Below are 19911 nucleotides of genomic sequence, written 5' to 3'. Positions count from 1 at the left end.
ATTTACTCCAACCCTAGAGCTAGTGTAAATATCCATGACGAGCTAATAGCCAGAACATGTGTAAATGGATAGAACACTATAATTTACATATATGTTTGTGTGCTCCACCAATCCTCATGCCCACTGACAAAGTGCACACCATGAAATCACCGTGCTTACTTTTCTACTAATCGCTAATTTAGAAGAGGTCTTTTAAATAAATAAGTTGTCAGAATACCTCCATTTATTCATGTTCTAGTGTTTTATAGAATTATCCCCCAAAGTTAGCAGATGTTTCTTATACTGGAGACTTGCTCTTTGGGGAGAAAGTTTTGGAAACTGTGGACATGGTTAAAAATCGTTGCTGGCCAAACAATTCAGATACTGTGGAAAACCAAATGTAATAAATTAACACTTCCACAAAAGTCAGAGGTACACTGTCTGAGAGTGTATAAAATTCAAAGTGCAGGTGTAACCATCCGTTCTCAATGGAGGAAAAAGCCTCAGACAAGGGTCCTCCCACCTCCACAATGGTGGAATAAAGGTGGTAGAGCGTTCACCTCATTGGCTTAAAAAACCTTGGACTAAAAGGACACTGCACTGTTTAAAAGTGTAAAAAATGAATGTACTGGGTGATAGATGAAAAAACACCGATCATCTAAGTTAAGTTGATAAGGTGTTTTTTTCATCTATCACCCAGTACATTCATTTTTTACACTTTAAACAGTGCAGTGTCCTTTTAGTCAAAGGAGGTTTTTTGAGCCAGTGAGGTGAAAGCTCTACCACCTTTATTCCACCATTGTGGAGGTGGGAGGGCCCTTGTCTGAGGCTTTTTCCTCCATTGAGAACGAATGGTTACACCTGCACTTTGAATTTTATACACTCTCAGACAGTGTACATCTGACTTTGTGGAAGTGTTAATTTATTAAAAATCATTGCTGTACAGTCCAGCATCTCTCAGTTGATCAAGCCTCCACATTGGTTACCTCTGCTAGGTGCACTTCATTCAACCAATACAGATATGGCTATTATCACCAAAAGAGGTTTTACTACCAAAAATGAACTACATTGCCTAAACCTAGACAAAGGGAAAGGAATCAAAATGAAACAGGTGACTACTTACCCAACCTAAGGAATAGGTGCCTTTTTTGGCTACACTCCTTATATCTAATCTCTTCAAAACATTCATCCTACTCTATTGTGGGAACAAGGGTTCAGGTTTTTCTAATGGCTTTGCAAAAATCACCAGGCTCATACCATTATTTGGGATGGATGCTGTCTTAGATTCATCAGCATCCTCTAGATTGCCCTTTACCAGTGGTAAAACCTTCTTCTAGCCACCTAGATGTGTTATAGAAGGAGGTCCACCTATTTCTCCAAGCCAGTGCCATAGCGTCTGTTCCACCTCAGAAGAAGAATTGAGGGTTTTATTCAAGAAACGCTCATTGCAAAAAATCACCAGGGTCATACCATTATTTTGGATGGCTGTTATCTTAGATTCATCAGCTGCCCTCTGGATTGCCCTTTACCAGCAGTAAAATCTACCAGTGGTAGAAGGAGATCCACCCATTTCTCTAAGCCAGTGCGATAGCATCTGTTCCACCTCAGGAGAAGAATCAAGGGTTCTATTTAAGAAACTCTCATTCCAAGAAAGGCAGGAGGTCCATGCCATATCCTTAATCTCAGACTCCTTAACTGTTACCTGCTCAAAGAAAAATCAGAATAACCATCCACCATTCCTTTGATTTATTTTTCCCCTCTATTCAACAAAGGAGACTAGATATGTACCTGGAACTCAAAGAGGCATATATGCATATTGGGGGCAATTCTGTAAAGGGCACCAAAAGTTAGGTACCAAAATGCAGTGTGCTAAATACTAATTCTATTATAGTATCTGAACAACCAGATTCCGTAATAGAATGCTAGCATAAATCAGCATTTATGTGCCAACATTTAGGCGTGCCCACTTATGTGATGTCAATAGCAAGTGTAAATGCATGTGCCTAACTGCATCATAGAAACATGATGGCAGATAAAGACCAAATGGCCCATCCAGTCTGCCCATCCGCAGTAACCATTATCTCTTCCTCTCTCTAAGAGATCCCACATGCCTATCCCATGCCTTCTTGAATACAGACACAATCTCTGTCTCCATCACTTCTTCCAGGAGAATGTTTCACACATCTACCACCCTTTCTGTAAAAAAGTATTTTCTTAGATTACTCCTGAGCACTTTATTATATGTGTAAATGTGCAGCCTGCCTTAAGTCCACCCCATGAATGCTTCCTTGCATTATGTGCTAAGTTCAAGTTTATTCTTGATATACTGCAATTTCAATTCACATTAAAGCGGTTTACATCGTATTAATATTAAATGGGATGGGGTTTTAAAAAAAAAAATAGGAGAAAGAAAAAGAAAGGGGAAGGAATACAATAATTAAAAGGAAAGGAGAAAGGAAAGTTAATAGGGTTGTCCTGTATTGCTCTGCAAGTCATCATCCCAATGAATTTGAAGGGAGTGGAGAAGAACAAATCTATTTCAACCATACGTGCCCCTGAAAAGGAAGGTCTTTAGTGAATATTTGAATGTATCAAGCGATGCTTCTTGTCTGAATGATAAAGAAAGTGCATTCCAAATTGTTGGGCCTGTAACAGAAAAAATGCTATCACAAATACCTTCGTAAATAATTTGTTTGAAGGTAGGAACAGTGAGTAGATTTTGATTTGGGGAGCACAAATTTCTATCTAGCCGATAGGGAATTAATAGATGATTAAGATATAGAGGAGATTTTTCTTGTTGTGTTTTAAATATTACTAGTAGAATTTTGAAGGTCAATCTATGTTTGACTGATAATCAATGAGACAATTTTAATAAAGAAGTGACAAGGTCTTTTTTTTTTTTTTCCAGTAATCATTTTAATCGTATTTTGGATCATCTGTAGTTATTGGAGTTCTTTCTGATGGATACCATGGTAGAGAGTTGCAGTAATCAATGTGTGAATTATTAATGAGTGGATTAGTACATTAAGTGCTGATGGATGCAGAAGACATGAGATTGGAACAAATCATGTGTAGTTTGTAAAATGTGCATTGAACTATAGAGGAAATTTGTGTTTGATAAATAAGTTTCTCTGAGGACAAGCAGGCAGTATACTCTCGCATGTGGGTGACATCATTCATGGAGCCTGGCATGGACATGTACAAAAGTGTACTGTCACTTTAAGAAAACTTTAGCACTGTCTGTACCACATGCGTGCATTCCTGCCTGATTGACGTTCAGGATCCTCAGTTCTTCATTTTCTACCAAGGGAAGTAGTAGTGTTTTCTACACTCACTTGTTTAGTAAATTTTTTTTTTTTACCCCTTTTTGTGCATTCCCATGCCTTTTTTTTTTTTTTTTGTCAATTTCATTCATTTACATTTCTTTCTTTCATTTTTGAGTTTTTAATTTTTGGGCCACCAGGAGGTATTTCAGCACTCCAGCTCTGCTGGGAGCATCGACTCTTTTTCGGCTAGCTTTTTACTCAATCTCCCCAGCTATTGAGCCCTTTGATCTAGCGTCAGCAATCTTCACTTCGATGTCCCTGACACCTAGCAGATTTAAGAAGTGTACCCAATGTAACAGAACCATTGGTGTGTACAGTGACTTGGTTCTGAGCATTGGGATATTTTGTGTGATCTTTGCAGTCACATGCAAAAAAGAGCTCATAAAGCTCATCAGATACAATTTGAAAAGCTATTTCAGTTCGATTTCAACAGTATCTGCAGAAACAGTTCCACCTTCCTAGCTACCTTCGCAGTCAGTGTTGTCATCAACCCCTTTGCCTGCCTCCCAGCCACCTATACTCTCTCGAGGTGGTTCTTGTTCATTCTTATCAGTGTGCCGATCCTCAGATGACATGTGCAAGAAATCTAAAAAACATCGACATTCACCATCTAGACACACTTCAACTTCATCTCCATTTTCTGCTCCCCAAAAACATCAATGATTCCCATCGTTACAGGTACTTTCTCTACGAGGTAATGCTATCAATTCAAATGGAAACGATTTGTTCTTTGGTGTAATCTCCATTCCTTACCTCCAGATATTTGTCCTCCACCATCTGTACTAGAATATCTCCTTCACTTATCAGATTCTGGACTTCAAACATCTTCAGTGCGAGTGCACCTTAATGCCATTAGTATTTTTCATACTTATTTGGATAACAAACCAATCTCTGTACACTTCTTGTCTCCAAGTTCATGAAAGTTATTCTCCATACCAAGCCTCCAATTAGACTACCTTCTGTTTTTTGGGGACTTGAATGTTGTTCTAAAGCAGCTAATGAAACCTCCTTTTGAACCACTTTCATCTACTTCTTTAAAACATCTCACGTAGGAAGTTATTGTCATTATTGCACTTACATCTGCTCGGCAAGCCAGTGAGTTGCAAGCACTAGTCTCTAATTTTCCTTACACCAGATTTTATCACAACAAAGTTGTGTTATGCACTCAGCCCAAATTTTTTTCAAAAGTTGTCTCGGAGTTCCATCTCAATCAATCCATTGTTCTACCTCTTTTCTTTCCAAAGTCTCATGCTCATCCTGGAGAAACAGCTTTTCACACCTTAGACTGCAAAAGAGTTCTGGCTTACTATCTGGATCGGGCTAAGCAATATAGAACTATATCTCAACTATTTATCTTCTTTGATCCCAATAGACTAGGAGCTCCAGTTACTAAACAAATTATATCATGCTGGATAGCAGACTGTATATCATTTGCTTATTATCAGGCTGGGCTAAGACTGGAAGCAAATATTACTGCTCATAAGATAAAAGCTATGGCCACCTCGGTTGCTCATTTACACTCTACTCCTATTATAAACATCTGTAAAGCAGCTACTTGGTCCTCAATTCATACTTCTACTTCTCATTTTTGTTTAGACTAGCACTGTAGAAAAGACACTCAATTTAGTCAGGCAGTTCTTAAAAATTTATTTTCCACTTAGAAGTCATCTTCCCTCCAATCTCAGGACTTTCACCAACCTAAATGATAGTATTATGTAATCCTCTTCATAGATTCATGAGGCTGGCAGCTTGGAAGTCCCACATGTGAGAGTATACTGCCTGCTTGTCGTCGGAGAAAGCATAGTTACTCACCTGTAGTGAATGTTCTCCGAGGACAGCAGGCAGATACTCCCACGTCCCCTAGCTAACTTCTTGGCTTTTAGACAAAACTGAGGGTCCCATGCAAAAAAGAATATTAGCAAACTAGCTGACTTCTTGCATACAACAAGGGCATATTCATCTCGGCTCCATGGTCAAATCTCATCAAATTAGAGCTATGGCATCTATAGTAGCCCTCTTGAAATCTGCCTCATTGACTACAACTTGCAAAATCAGCTGCTTGGTCCTCTGTTCATACTTTCACTACACACTATTTTTTGAACCAGGTTTCAGCACAGGATCGTAGAGACGGGCATGTTTACAAGTTTATTTAAAATTTGATTAAATGCCTATCTTAGATTCTAGGCGATTTACAATGATAAAAGTAGGATACAAATTTAAAATAATAGACATGAACAAACAAAATACGCAGACTCAATATACAGTTAAAAGGGAAGAGGGGAGAACTACAATAAAGCAAAGAAAAGAGATATTCAAGGGAAAAACAATGGGAACGGGTTGGAGAATCTTTTTTCCTCTGGATACCTTAAAAAAGCAGAAAAAGAAAAGTCAGTGTTCGAAGGCATCTTTAAAAAGGAAACATTTTAACGCTCCTTTAAATTTATCTAGATTTTTCTCTTTAATAAGTAGGAACCATATTACGAATGATGTACTATTAATACAGTTCAGTACATTTCCACTTCTAAAACCCAAGTTCCCTTATAACTCAAATATAAAATGACTCTTCTCCCCACCCTACCCCAGAAAAGCAATCAGACACAATATAATATGAGAAAACATACCAACAGTAAAAGAGCTGAACCCTTCAAGAGAGCAACCAGCTGTTATTCAGCAACCCCCAACACAGTCCCTCTCCACTTTTGAAAGGGTTCCCATACTTTGATAATGGCTCTTAGCTGATTCCGGCGGAGACCCATTAGTTTTGATATCAAATAGATAAATTACAATTTGTCTATCACCAGAGCCATAGTCATTACAATTGGCTGCTTCCAAGCCACAGCTAAGACAATATGGATGGCTATAACTATATAAGCGATCACACATTGAGTTTTGACTTGTAATCCTAATCTAATCTGAGATTTCTGAGTCGCACTATGCCTAATTTACAATGCTATTTGAATGGATACAATTTAAAAATAATACAAGAAGCTCTTAATACTACATGACAATACAAATATGAGGGGAGTAATCCTGGACGTCCCATATTCAGTAAACAGTATTTCAGCAGTTTATGGAACTGCACCCCTGTAATTTTAGTTATCAGGGGCAAGGCTCACTCCCAAAATATGCCTGGGGACAAGACCACCAAATGTGGTGAAAAGTTCCTTGCTCACTATGATAATACCAGCATAAATCAGATGCATTCCAAATGTGAGCTAGATGCACTGGTATAATACTACTTATATAAAATTTTATAATCATTCCCTACCAGATTGCTTGCTATGGAGTTTTAAAAGGGTGTGAAAAATCAAGCTACATGATTATTGATCAAAACCGTTCCTGAAATCTTGTTCCCTTTCATCTGTTTATTTTATAGGAAGGGCCCCTTGCATAATCAGTACTCTATACAGACTAGATAAACCCAACTTCTTCAGGCCACCTCAATCTCTGTTTCCTCCAATTATAATTCAACTAGGGCCTTGCAGTGAAAAAAATCTCATAATGGATGATATTCAGTTGTAACAAAAAAATGGCGGTGAAACTTATTTTTGGGAAATGAAAGTTTGATCATGTCTCTCCTTTTCTTAGGAAGCTTCATTGGCTTCCTGTTTGTTTTAGGATCCAATTTAAATGCACAAGCATTATTTTTAAACTTCTTTATGGAATATTTGATCCTTTGATTCCTTTATACTGCTCACATATCCCTCTTCTTGAGGAACACACAGAAGTACAAATTATCATTTCCCTCTTTCAAGGGAATTAAATCAGCTGGGAAATGTTGTCAGTCCTATGCTTTCAAGTTGGTAGACATTTGGAATGGACTTCCTGGTTCTATTAGAACGATAGACCAATTGCAATTGTTTTGAAAAATCTTAATAACCCTGCTATTCTCACCTAAATAGTTTACCTGCAGAATCTACTAATCACTAACATTGCAATATCTACTTTTATGATAGACTAAATTAATTTCTACTATCCTTATTTCTCCTTATTTTATGTATATTCTGGTCTCCTGCCTACTTGTAAACCGATTTGAGCTCCAATGAGAGATGACTCGGTATATAAACCGAAGACTAGATTAGATTAGATATTGGAATATTTTGTGATGTGGAATAACCATATTCTTTTATGAGCTCCTTATATGTTACAATTTGACCCTCACCCATAAGCTGACCCAATGTACTAAGTCCTCTGCATATCAAATAGGTGTAGATTAAAAAAAAATACCTCCTTGCCCTAAGCAAGAGAGCGTGAGAACGTCTCCACAGTTCAAGGATGTAAGGATTATTACAACCCTGCTCCCAAGCAGCCAAAAATCTAGATTGGATGGCCTTATGGTATTTCTGAAAGTTGGGCGTGGCCATTCCTCCCTGAGCTCTAGAACAATATAAAACCTCTCTTTGCACTCTTGGGAGCTTATGATGCCATGTGTAATGAAATACTTTGCTTTGTAATGAAATACTTTGCAATTTAGGGTCTGAAAGAAACTGCTTTGATAAGGGTATAGGGAGAGCAATAAACAAGTAACCATTTTCATTGCATTTAACTCTGCCCCACCAAGATCCTGACAGACCTTCCCATAGCTGCTGAAACTGTCGGGGATAATTAATCTGATGTAGCTGCACTCTGTGAGCAGTAATATTAATCCCGAAATATCTAATATATAGTGGGGCCCATTTGAATGGTTGTTAGGTTGGAGGTGTTTTACTTGGTCTTGATCTAAGATTATATTTAAAATTTCCTATTTAGTCATGTTAGTTTTAAAGCCTAGCAATGCTTCAGAGCAAAGGAGAGCCTTAACAATGGTTGGTAAAGAAGTAATGGGGTCTTCCGCTTCAAATAAAATTTTATGTTGTTTCTCGTTATATGATATTCCCTTTATTCCCAGGAGTAACCGAATGTGCTGCTCTAGAGGTTCTATTGTAAGTACAAAGAGCAGGAGTGAGAAAGCACAGCCCTGACATGTACCATGTTACAGCTCAATGCTATCAGCATAAAAGTGCCATTAATTTGTTGTCACACTAGTTGGGGGTTTTATTTAGCAGTTGACCCCACATCAAAAATTTGCGCGTAATTCCCAACTGGGTCAATGTTATTGGCATCAGTTGATAAGATTAATGCTGGTCACTTTATTTGCTGGGCATGCCATATCAAATATAACGCATGTCAAATATTGCCAAAGGCATTTGATGTAAGCTGCCAAAGGTTTATCGACCCTTGCTGAAGCCTGCGTGATCATCACAGATCAGCTGGGCTTGGGTAGTACTCTTTGAAGTCATTTAGCCTATAATTTGGTGGAAATCTAAAGTCAGACATAGGTTGGTAGAAATCACAGGCAGTAGGGAATAGGGTGACTCAGTTACAATATCCAGAGCATGAAATGCTCTGGACAAAATTAGTGCCAGATATTTAGAAAGCATTTATAACGTTTGTTCATTAAATCTTCAAGGCCAGTCACTTTGCCATGAGGCAAATTTTTGATTGTTCATATGAGTGGCAATTGAAAAGGTTGCGGCCCAGTCAAGAAAACAACTTTTTTTTTTTTTTTTGGTGGGGGGAGATTAAATTAATTTTCCAACATAGTCTCCTTTTAACTCAATACATTTATATAGTAACACAGTAAATAATGGCAGATAAAGTCCCGAATAGTCCATCCAGTCTGCCCAAATAAATACTCTCTACAACTTAATGATTTACTTTAAATTGTTCTTTTTCTTAGATATTTCTGGGCCAGAAACCTAGAACTCTGTCAGGTACTGTATATGGGCTCCTTCTACTGGAGTCTCCTTAAAAAGCTCACCTCAGCCCTTCTAAACCATCCCAGCCCATCCTCAACTGAATGGCCATATATAGAACACAGACCGTGCAAGTCTGCCCAGTACTGGCCTTAGTTCTTCAATATATACCATTATTTTCTGATTAAAGATCCTCTGTATTCATCCTACAGTTTTTGTTTCTTTTTTAACTCTGTCACCGTTTTACTCTCCACCTCCTCCTTTGCGAGCGCATTCCAGACATCAATCACCCTCTCCATAAAGAAGAATTTCCTAACATTACTCTTGAGTTTACCACACCTGAACCTCAGATTATGCCCTCTGATTTTACCATTTTCCTTTCCCTGGAAAATATTTTGGTTTTCGTTTATGCCTTTCAAGTATTTGAACGTCTGAATCATAGCTCCCCGTCCCTCCTTACCTGTAGGGCATACATATTCGGAGCTATCAGTCTCTCTTCATATGTCTTTTAGCACAAACCTATGATTTTCGTATCCTTTCTCTGGACTGCTTCAAGTCTTCTTATGTCCTTTGCAGATATGACCTCCAAAATTGCTCCAGATTTTTCATGCCTTCAGTAAAATACAAAACATCTACACTGAAAAAAACTGCTATTTACAGCATCTATGATCGAAGAATCCAAATAAAATTTCTTCCCAGACAGCCATTTTTTCAGGTTCAGAAATAGAAAGAAGTCACACGGGGTCAAATCCGGAGAAGTACGATGGGTAGGGAATTACTTCGAACCGCAATTCATGTGTAAGTCAGTGCGTTTTCCTGGGGAAAGAAAACTTTCTTCTTGGCCAAATGAGGACATTTCGTCTTGGTTTTGGCATTTAGACATTGTAATAAGCCAGCATAGTATTTGCCATTAATGGTTTTTTCCCTTTTCCAAATAGTCAATAAAAATTATATTGTGGTAATCCCAAAAGACTGTCGCTAGCACCTTCCCAGCAGATGGAGCCCTTTTCTCTTTCTCCAGAGTTGGTTCATCTCTTATATTTATGCATGTAGTTGTTCAAGGTGCATTAAGTGACACCCAATATCATATTATTTTTGACTCTTCTGTTTAGGCCATCAAGGAGATGGTGTTACCTTGAGGACAACTTTTAGACCCTTTCAAAGGGACACTGTACCTGATTCTATAAACCAGTTTGGTGCCTTGTTAATCAACCACTAGGCGTCGTTTATGGAATCACACCTAGTGGTGCCTATTAACTTGACTTAGACACTGATAGGCATCATAATGTTGGGCGACAGTGTATTAGACCAGGATTTTCCTGGTCTAATTTATCAATGCTTAACATAGACGCCTACCAATGCCCATGCCTATTCTCCACCCCTATCCACACCCACTTTGCAGATAGGCACATGTAGGTGCCTCAACATAGGTGTCAGTAGGCACCATGCTGAATTCTAGGTGCAACCTTAATCTTTTTTAATCGTTTCTTAATTAGCTTTTAATGGCATTTTCAATTAAAACAGCAATTGAGTTAATTTAAAGTTTTTAATTGCACACAGAATCAGGCCCACTGGACTTATGTCCTTTAATCATTAAATTGTATATAATCTTTATTCATCTTCTAACTGTTTAACATTTTTAGGGTCCAGTAAGAGGCTATCATTAAAGGTCTATTGACACGGAGTTCTCACTGGCATTAAAGGTGCAAGTTGTAGTGTTATAAATGTATGGTCTGACTAGACTTGCGTGCCAATCTTTACCTCTTCTAAAGTATGGAATAGCCGTGATCCACCATCCAAATGTCTATTTTTTAGTAAGACGCATGCACCATAGAGAAGTATTTAAAATCCTTACATGTGGGATAAAGGTACTGGCAGGCATCATAGAGGTCCCAATGTTGCATTAGTAATTTTAACTGGGTTCTGGCTGCCCGTGCATAACCCCCTGCTCATTCCATGTTATCCATCTTGGAGTCTGTCCATTAGACTGACATATTCACCCAATATGATATGGCCTTCTGCAAGATTTTGTATACGGAGGTGCTCAGCCTCCTTAAAGAAAAGGTGATGCTTCTATGGGGAGTTAAGGCCTCAGCATTGAAAGAAATTAAGTTATAAGACTTATCAGCAATATGTTCAAAAGTCTCATGCTTACCCAGCCATTCCTTCCTTCAAACAAGAGACAGCCTTCTGAGATAGCCCTTCTATATGCTCCCTGCCAACCTTCTGCCCCCGTCTCCTGCACGTTCTGTTCATTCCCCCTCCCATTACCACCTAGTATCCCTCAGGTCCCCCCCCTTTCCAGGATAAATGTGGTTCACCTTCCCCCCTCATGAGCCTAGTGAGAAAGTTAGTCCTTTACCTCCGCCCACCCACCCCCAGACAGATATAGTAATTGAAATAACCAGCATAGATTGCAAGCAAGGTACTAGAATTCACAAAGAAAGCAGCTTAGAATATAAGAGTTGCCATGCTGGGACAGACCGAAAAACTATCAAGCCTAGTATCCTGTTTTCAACAGTGGCCAATGTGGGTCACAAGTACCTGGCAAGATCCCAAAAGAGTGAAACAGATTTTATGCTGCTTATCCTAGAAATAAGCAGAACATTTTCCCAAGTCCATCTTATGGCTTATGGAAGGTTAGTTTCTTGGCCTTTCACTCTCTGGACCCTCTTAGTTCAATTGTGTGTACTTAAGAAAATCCTTTTTCCCCCTGCTGGCCGAGTTTATTCATCTGCTTGGTCCCTTGAGTCATTACTCTGAGATCAAGCTGCAGCAGAGGACCCAGAGTTTATATCATCCAATTAGTGCTGTAGTCATCCCTTCTGCTCCTGCCAGTGCCATCTTTGTGTAATACTCACTGGACGGCTGGGTGCTGGGGTCACCAGATCTCTATGTGCTAAATTGTGACGAACGTTAGTATGTCTTAAAATCCTCTGAGTCTTTTAATACAGTCATGATTTTATGTAGAACACTTCCCACTGCAGAAGACAGGTCAAAGAGGAACATCTCTGAATACTCATCACTTATACAATGTAGTGGCTGAAGTATCTGTAAAGGCCTAAACTCGCGCTCCTTCCCTGTTAGTATGGTCCATCTTTCGGGCTGCTTGTAGAACTTGTTCCTTGACCAGGAAGCACAAAAACATATCCCTGAGTTCCAGCACCTGTTGCACTCTTTCAAGTTCAATTTGTGGAAGCTCCTCATTCAAACCAACTACCAGGAGAAATTTGTGTCATTTTTTCTGCATGAGCACCACTGTATTTTTCTCTACTGATGCCTTGGGCATCCTGCATCCACAAGTTATTTCTACCAGTTTGATTTTCAAGGTTCTCCAACTTTATTAGCTTCTTTTATTTAGTGTCCAGAGTTGTGTGCGTCTTATGGAGATCCTGTATTTCTGAGTCCTGATTAATCCTTAAAATCATTCAGTTTCTTTCCCATATCCTCCAGTCTTTTATTAAGTTCTGCTATGTCTGCATATAAATCAGTCTTAATGCCTGATTGTGGCTTTTTATTCCTTCAGCCACAGTTTCATTTCTCCCTAAGTAGGGGGATTCAGCTCATTACCTGGGCTGATTATCTCTGGCAAATGCATCATGGCATTTTGTGGCTTGTAATCTCTTTCGCTGTCCGTCATGATACCTTATGTTAGCTCATTACTGGTGTTTGTGGAATATACAAAAGTTTTGAGATCAATTGGGTGCTTCTTGTTTGCCATCCAGATAATTTAGTCTGTTTTGGTGTTCTTGCGATGTGTGTTCTGCTAAAGAAAAGTGGGGGATGGGGGGAGGGAGGCATCATAAATTATTGCTTTTTATTCACAGTGTTTGGGAGCTTCTCCATTAGCGAGGTGATATCTGGGGATGTCATTTTCACCCTGAAGCAACAGGAAAATATTCAAAATTCTATTTTTTCTGTATTGCAGAGTATAGATTCATTCGAAAGCTGCCTGAAATAAAAAGTAAAAAAACAAATTCAAGTTTCCAATTTTATTTATAACTTTATATCCCGCATTATCTTCTAGGCGGCTTCACAGTCTAAGAGGGAAAGGGGAGGAGGAGGAGGACTGTATGTATTCAACAATTAGACACAATAGTGAGGGTAAGGGGGATGAACTACAGAATCCTGATAGGGAAATTGGGGGAGGTAAACACATAGCGGATAGCTCTGTATCTCTTATAGGGTAAGATCAGTGAATATGTAAAATAGAGGGAAGATAAGGGATACTTTACAAATCACATGAAAATTCCCATAAATGACAGGAAAATAAACCAAGCAAATTGGGCTGCATACCTTTATAGGACAGTCCTTTGGCAAGCAGTGCTGGTCAATTTATCTTACCACCAGAGGATTCTCACACTTTACTGTACCAGCTACTATAAGGATTAAGACAGAGGTTCTCAACCCAGTCCATGGAAATTATTCAGCCAGTCAGGTTTTCAGGATGCCCACAATGAATATTCTTGAGATAGATTTTATTTCATTGAAGGCAAGATATGCAAATTTTCATGCATATTCATTGTGGATATCTTGAAAACCAGATTGGCTTGGTGTTTCCCAAAGCCTGGGTTGAAAACTCCTGGATTAAGACACTACATTGCTGAACAGCCCTAAGCTTGAAAGTCATCACTTTGCCAGACAGTCCTGCTTGTCAGTGGAAAAGTAGTGTTGCTTATCTTGCAGCTGATGTTTTCCATGGACAGCAAGATTGTTGAGGCGCACAATCCCACCCATCTTCTTGAGAGTTTTCTAGCTTTGGAGCTAACTGAGTTGCTGAGGAGACCGCTTTATTTGGGAAGGGCCACACATGCTAGAACTTTACACTAAAGTTCTGAGCTCTGGGAGTAGTTCTGCCCTGATGCTGTTGAATGATATCACCCATTTGTGTGTCTTATCAATCCTGATATTTGCAGAAAACATCTAGTCCAGATGACCAACATTGTTTTCTACTCAGTGCATAATTCCAGCTTTGGAATTTATTGCCTGAGGATGTGGTAAAGCAGCAGCTGCATTTCAAAAACTTAGGACAAATTCCTGGATAAAAAGTTCATAAACCATTACTAGGGTAGAGTTAGGGAAAAGCCACTGCTTATCCCTAGCAGATAGCAGCAAGGAATCTTCCAGCTTTTTGGAGCCCTGGCTGCACTTGTGACCTGGACTGGCCTCTGTTAAAAACAAGATATTGGGCTTAGTAGACATATGGACTAACCCAGTTTGGCAGGTCTTAATGTTCTTACAAAATAGGTTCCCTGAAAGCTCTTGCACAAAGTTATATCTTCTGTGAGACAGGTATAAATTTGCATGTGCACATGCTGGAAAAATCGACACATAAAATGTACCCATCAGTGCTGACTATTCTGTACCCCTGGGAAAGGCCTATGATTTCTCTATGCCTACTTTTACATGCATATATTCTGGGCAATTAAATGCTGTTCTTCAAACTCACATCATTTAGAGCCCCCACAATGCATATCTCTGGGAAGCTGAGCTTCATATTTATTCCAGTGCGGTATATGTATCTGTGTTAACAATCAAGCCCAGAAAAATCATTTCCCAAAGGGATGGTAAGAGAATGAGACAGCTCCTGAGACCTGTTCTTTAGGAAACGGCAGCCGCCAGAGATCTTTCCTTGTGAAGGGGGCTCATAAACCTTGTTTTGTATAATTTTTGGGCAGTGGTTGTTTAGCTGATCAAGATCATTGATTGGAATCACAATTATAAGATTAAAGCATTTTGTTTCTGCATTGTAACAACTTCTTTTACCTGGCAAGTTAAGCCCCTGTGTTCCCTGAAATAAAGGTCTATGTGATCATTTTTGTTCTGAAGTGTGTGAAATTTGTAGGTTCTTCCTTATATGTTCATTTGCTTTGGTGGAGGTACCTCTTCTTGTACATGCATTGTAGGCATGTCCACTACTTCTAATCTGACTGCTTACCTCATTGTTCTATCTCATAGAAAAGTAGAGGACATTCTTAAGGCAATAAGAGGTACCTTAGGTTGTCATGCTCGCATCTAAAGATGTGAAATGTCTTGCTTATCCTTTAAAAGGAACCCTAACCTGTAAACAGAGTGGCCTCATTTTACAGAAGGTATTACTATAACCAAAGTTGTCTTTAATAGTAGTGAATGGTCTGTTCATCAGAGTTTTACTTAAATACTGTTTTAATTCTAGGATCAGCCTGAGGGGGATAGCAAGTGGGATTACTAGGCTGATCTGCAGTAATCACTCCTGCTGACACACGTGAGGTGTAGGTTAAACCAGCCAACACTGTCTCCTTGCACTTGAGCTTAGGGAAGAGAGGTTGCAGAGCAACTAAATTGGGGGAAAGAAGGAGAGCTCCCAGGCTGTGAATAAAGGTGCTTAGGTGCCAGGCCCTGTAGAAGGGATGTCATGCTAGATAACCCACTGCCACTGTAAACTTTTCCCTCCTTCTTATGCAGGGATCAAGGATTACATGTGTGAGCTGTGTGGGAAGACTTTTAGTGAGAAAAATACCATGGAGACCCATAAGCTGATTCACACAGGTAACTGTTTACTCCAAAACCCTGCAGTAGAATAGGGAGACACACAAACTGATTCCCATTCTAGAACAGGGATTCATATACTTTGATTCCTTGCCCAGATGTGACAATAGAATGTTCTGGAACCATTCAAAGCCTAAAAACTGATTTGCATAGATGAGTGCCTCAACCACCAAGGAACATGTCAGAACAAGGAAAGCCAAAACTTGATCTGTGACTCAAAGGTCACATGAAAATGTTCTGGAGCACTTACACATTACTTTTCCCTATGTCCCAACCCCTTCAAACTATTCTTTTTAATTCTGTTATTAGGAGCCCTTGATTCCAATGAGTTGCCTCTTTTCCTCAGTAGTGTCAGAGTAAAGGCAGACATTCAATTGTCCATCTGTACTCATGAACCTGCAGGTTAAATGGGCTGTAGACTTCAGGTGATTGTTCTTCAGCAGCACACCAGAAAACAGCACACACTAAGATGGCATTAGCAACCAATCAGGAAATGCAGCTAGGGTTTGAAGGATACAGGTTGCGTATGTATTATTTTACAGATTGACCAATCCAGTCCTGGTTTAACCCTATTGCAAACATGAAGATGTGCAGTAGTTCTGCTTTTGCTGGAGAAACCCAAACTTCAATTCCCTGCGTACAGTGGGGTAAAACATGGACTGGATCAGTCCATAGGAAAAAAATGGAGCATGCATGGCACCCCTGTAATGTATTATTAATAGATAATTAAAATGAGCCAAGTAAGAACACACTAGCAGAAGAATTATGGTACCCCATTAACAGGGCATATAAGTGTGAAATTGTGATGCCAGCTACAGAAAGGACCACATTAACCTAAAAGATATGCATCTGAACAATAGCAGCCCTTATAAGTCCAAAAAGACCATATAAATCTCTGAACTAGATTTGCAAGAACAAGTGATTAAGGATAGTACCTCATCACAAAATACCATGCTAATGCCTGTGGCTGTAAGCTGTCTGACTGAGATAATCACTATACAGTCATGTCCAATTTTAATCTGGATTCATAGACTGGGGATTTGATATTATGCACTCAGGCTCTATGGGTTGATGGGTTTGCAGAGATGGGAGATGATTCATTGGGGTTCTGCAGTTCAAGGAGGGGGGAGGCACAGGAAGTCATGTGCTTGAGCTCCTTGGGTCAAATTAAGAGAGACTTGAGGAGATATGCTGTAGTCCCATGGTATGGAAAGCAATACATCAGGGCCCCAGTGTGTAGGGAAGTGTACTTACCCACTGTTTGGGCAGCAACTACATATTTGCACATAACAGACAAGCCTCCAAGGACTTAGCCTTTAAAGCTTTTCTATATCTGAGCCAGCAAGAGGGACACGAATCATCTTGGGAAAAATAAGGAAACAATATATTAAAATATCCAAACCTCTCACCTGTATAAAATATTTAAGAATTAACAAGGCTAAGGTTTTTGGTGGAAACCAAGAAATACATAGACAATAGAAACACCTTTAAGAACTTTGCAGTGACCCAGAGAAATACCCACAGTTGAGCTAGACACAAGGGAGATGCAGTGCCCTTTATCCAGGATTACAACATCCTGGGTAGTTTTGCCAGCTTTATAGCATAATCCCTGAACTGGTCTGACTATGATCTTGTAGATGCAGGCCTGTGCCGTCAGTCTTGAGCATCTCGCATTACAGTCCTGCCAGCCTGTAGTATCTTTCTCAATGGCTCACAGCAGTATTACTGGTCTGTGGCATATGCCCTAGATGACTCATGGCAACTCCTGTTATGTTATTGGCCTGTGATATGTGTCCCAGGCCTCTCTGATTCCATTTGTATGCTTTTTTGTGATTCTAATCTTCCAATCTCTCGTGTCATAGTGTGGGTGAAGGAGAGGCAGACATTGCAGTGCTGACAGTTGCTCCTTTCCTCCCCTCTCCCCTCTGCAGTGGGGAAGCAGTTCTCGTGTGGTGTGTGCGATAGAAAGTACGTGACAGAATACATGCTGCAGAAGCACGTTCAGTTGACACATGACAAAGTGGAAGCTCAGAGCTGTCAGCTGTGCGGAACCAAGGTATCCACAAGGGCCTCCATGAGCAGGCACATGAGGCGCAAGCACCCTGAGGTGAGGGAACTCTCCAGGAGCTGGTGTAGGTATACATCCTTCATTCATCCTTGTTGTCCCATGAGACTTCTGTAGTCTTAACTCAGGCATGTCATCACGTCCAGATAATTCTTATGTTAGTCCAATAAGTCCTCACAATTTGCAAAGATTCCTGTTTTCTATAGGGCCAATACAACTGTGAAAAGTTGTAAAATAATTATTTGTTGGACATAAAAAACGATGAAAGTGTCCTGGAAGCTAAGGGGCATAAAATTGTAAAAAATGGTATAAGAAAAATTGTTCTCTAGCTATCAGGGTGAATGTTTGGGCTTCAGTTCTAGAGTCCATTTCTCCTTTTACTCTGGAAGATCAGCTATTAAAGTGGCCCACAGAAGGGCCACAGAATATTGATAAGGAAAAAGGAAAATAGGGACCTGCTGTAGTTATTTAGGGTAATGTGTATAGAATAATAAGAGTGCTCAGTTATCTGAGCTGCTCTTCATGTTAGAAATATATTTTCTCCAAGGATAAGCAGGACCTGAATTACTCACTGATGGATGAAATCATTTGATAGAGCCCAGTATGATGAAAAGGATAACTAGCTCTTGAAGTTAGCAAAGTTTTCCAGCTTGTCAGCCACATGTGTTGGATTTTTGCACTGGTATCATCCAGGGACACCTCAGTTCTTTTTTTATTCAGCCCATCTAACACCACTATTCATTTTTTTCCCTCATGTTCATGATTTTCATCATTAGGTTGCTTCTTGTGTCCAGTTTCCCTAGATAGGTGTTTGGTTGGTTGGGGTTTTTTTTTTTTTGTTTTTTTTGCATGGTCATGGCTTTCATTGATTCTGGTTCATTTAGTTGCACCAGTTGAGTTTTGAAAATTGAGTCATTTGATTTTGTTTTGGCCATTATTTTTTCATCTGTCCCAGAGGGTGCCTGGAATGTCTTGGGCCTGATTATGATTCTTAAAAGTATCATAATTGGTAGGCTATATCATCTAGTAGACTTTGTGAAGAGCAGAAGGAACTCTTTTGTTTGAATAAATTTGATTGAGGCACATTGGCCCCAGATACATCAACCCACATGGAACCAGAAGATACATTGCGAGGACATCGATCATTCTACAGGTCAATCATTGATAAAGGCCATTGAGACCATCTTTTGATGAAGTTCTGCCCAAAGACATCCAGGGATTCTAACTCTTTACGTCCATATTAAAAAATTCTATTTTGATGCATAGAGAGGAGGCTAAGAAGGGTTGACGTAAGTCCTCTTTGAAGCCAGGAGAAGGGAGATATTGGCAACTGCTATCATTTCATTGAAACATCCCTGTGTGAAGGACAGCTCATTTTCTTAACACCACAGGAAGTGCGATGGCCTCCAAGAATCGTAGTTCATGTGACCAAAGAAGATAAAATCATCCCTAAAGTATGTAGTCCAAAGAATCTTGGTCCCAGCACTCTTTGAGGAAGAGTTTGAGAAAAGGATTGTGATTGTGCTATGTCAATGCTTGCCTTGATTCTTTGCATTGCCACCAGCATTGAGGTAAGCTACAGTATAATCCATTCTCAAGTGGAGCAGAAAGCTGTTCCAAGGCACAGATCCAAATCAGGGTCTATACCCAACAGACCTTGTTTGCTAGCCAGGCACAAACTTAGGCTTCTTACACAGAATATTTTACTGACGTAGAATCTTAGCACTCCTATGGATCAACCTGTAGATCAGCAAATATATCTGAACATAAGGAGTCAACTGATTTCTCCTTCACAAATTTTGTATAAGAAATGACTAAGATCATTCCATTTTCTGTAGAGAAAGAGGATGAGTCCAGGGCATTTTTATTTATTTATATTATTAATTTATAACATGTTTACATGCTACATCACACAAACTTAAAAACAGCTAGCCAATAAATGTACTATAACCACCAACCTCAGCAGTATTACCCAGGATTACACGCATTTTGTATTCACTGGGAATTTATACACCCAAATTGTCATGTCACTTAGAATTCTTCAAAGATTTTATACACTATAATTATTTTTTAAAAATAGAACTTTAAATAGATTTATAAACAAAAAGTTTTTTGTTTTTTACCTAACTTAGCTTTAGCTTATGTCAGCTGGGGATGTCTGACATGCATGTTTTGCCATCAAGGAAATGTTCCCTAAAAACAACAGAGTCTTTTTCAATATTTAAGACTTCCTTCTGGAGATACATACTACATCACTGCACAACAAAGCATTTGCCAA

The 19911-nt window shown here is 39.3% G+C and overlaps 1 protein-coding gene across 2 annotated transcripts in view; it reads left to right on the top strand.

Moving 5' to 3' along the window:
• Positions 1-19911, top strand: part of PRDM15 (PR/SET domain 15) — a 354917-nt gene that overhangs the window by 285899 nt on the left and 49107 nt on the right. For both annotated transcript variants that reach the window (XM_033942187.1, XM_033942188.1), the window contains 2 exons: positions 15485-15568; positions 17500-17675. In XM_033942187.1, the coding sequence (XP_033798078.1) occupies positions 15485-15568; positions 17500-17675 (260 nt within the window). The remainder of the gene's footprint in view (positions 1-15484; positions 15569-17499; positions 17676-19911) is intronic.

This window comes from Geotrypetes seraphini, chromosome 4, assembly GCF_902459505.1.
Source record: "Geotrypetes seraphini chromosome 4, aGeoSer1.1, whole genome shotgun sequence".
In the NCBI taxonomy this organism is placed as follows: domain Eukaryota; kingdom Metazoa; phylum Chordata; class Amphibia; order Gymnophiona; family Dermophiidae; genus Geotrypetes; species Geotrypetes seraphini.
This window is presented reverse-complemented; position numbering and strand designations above follow the sequence as displayed.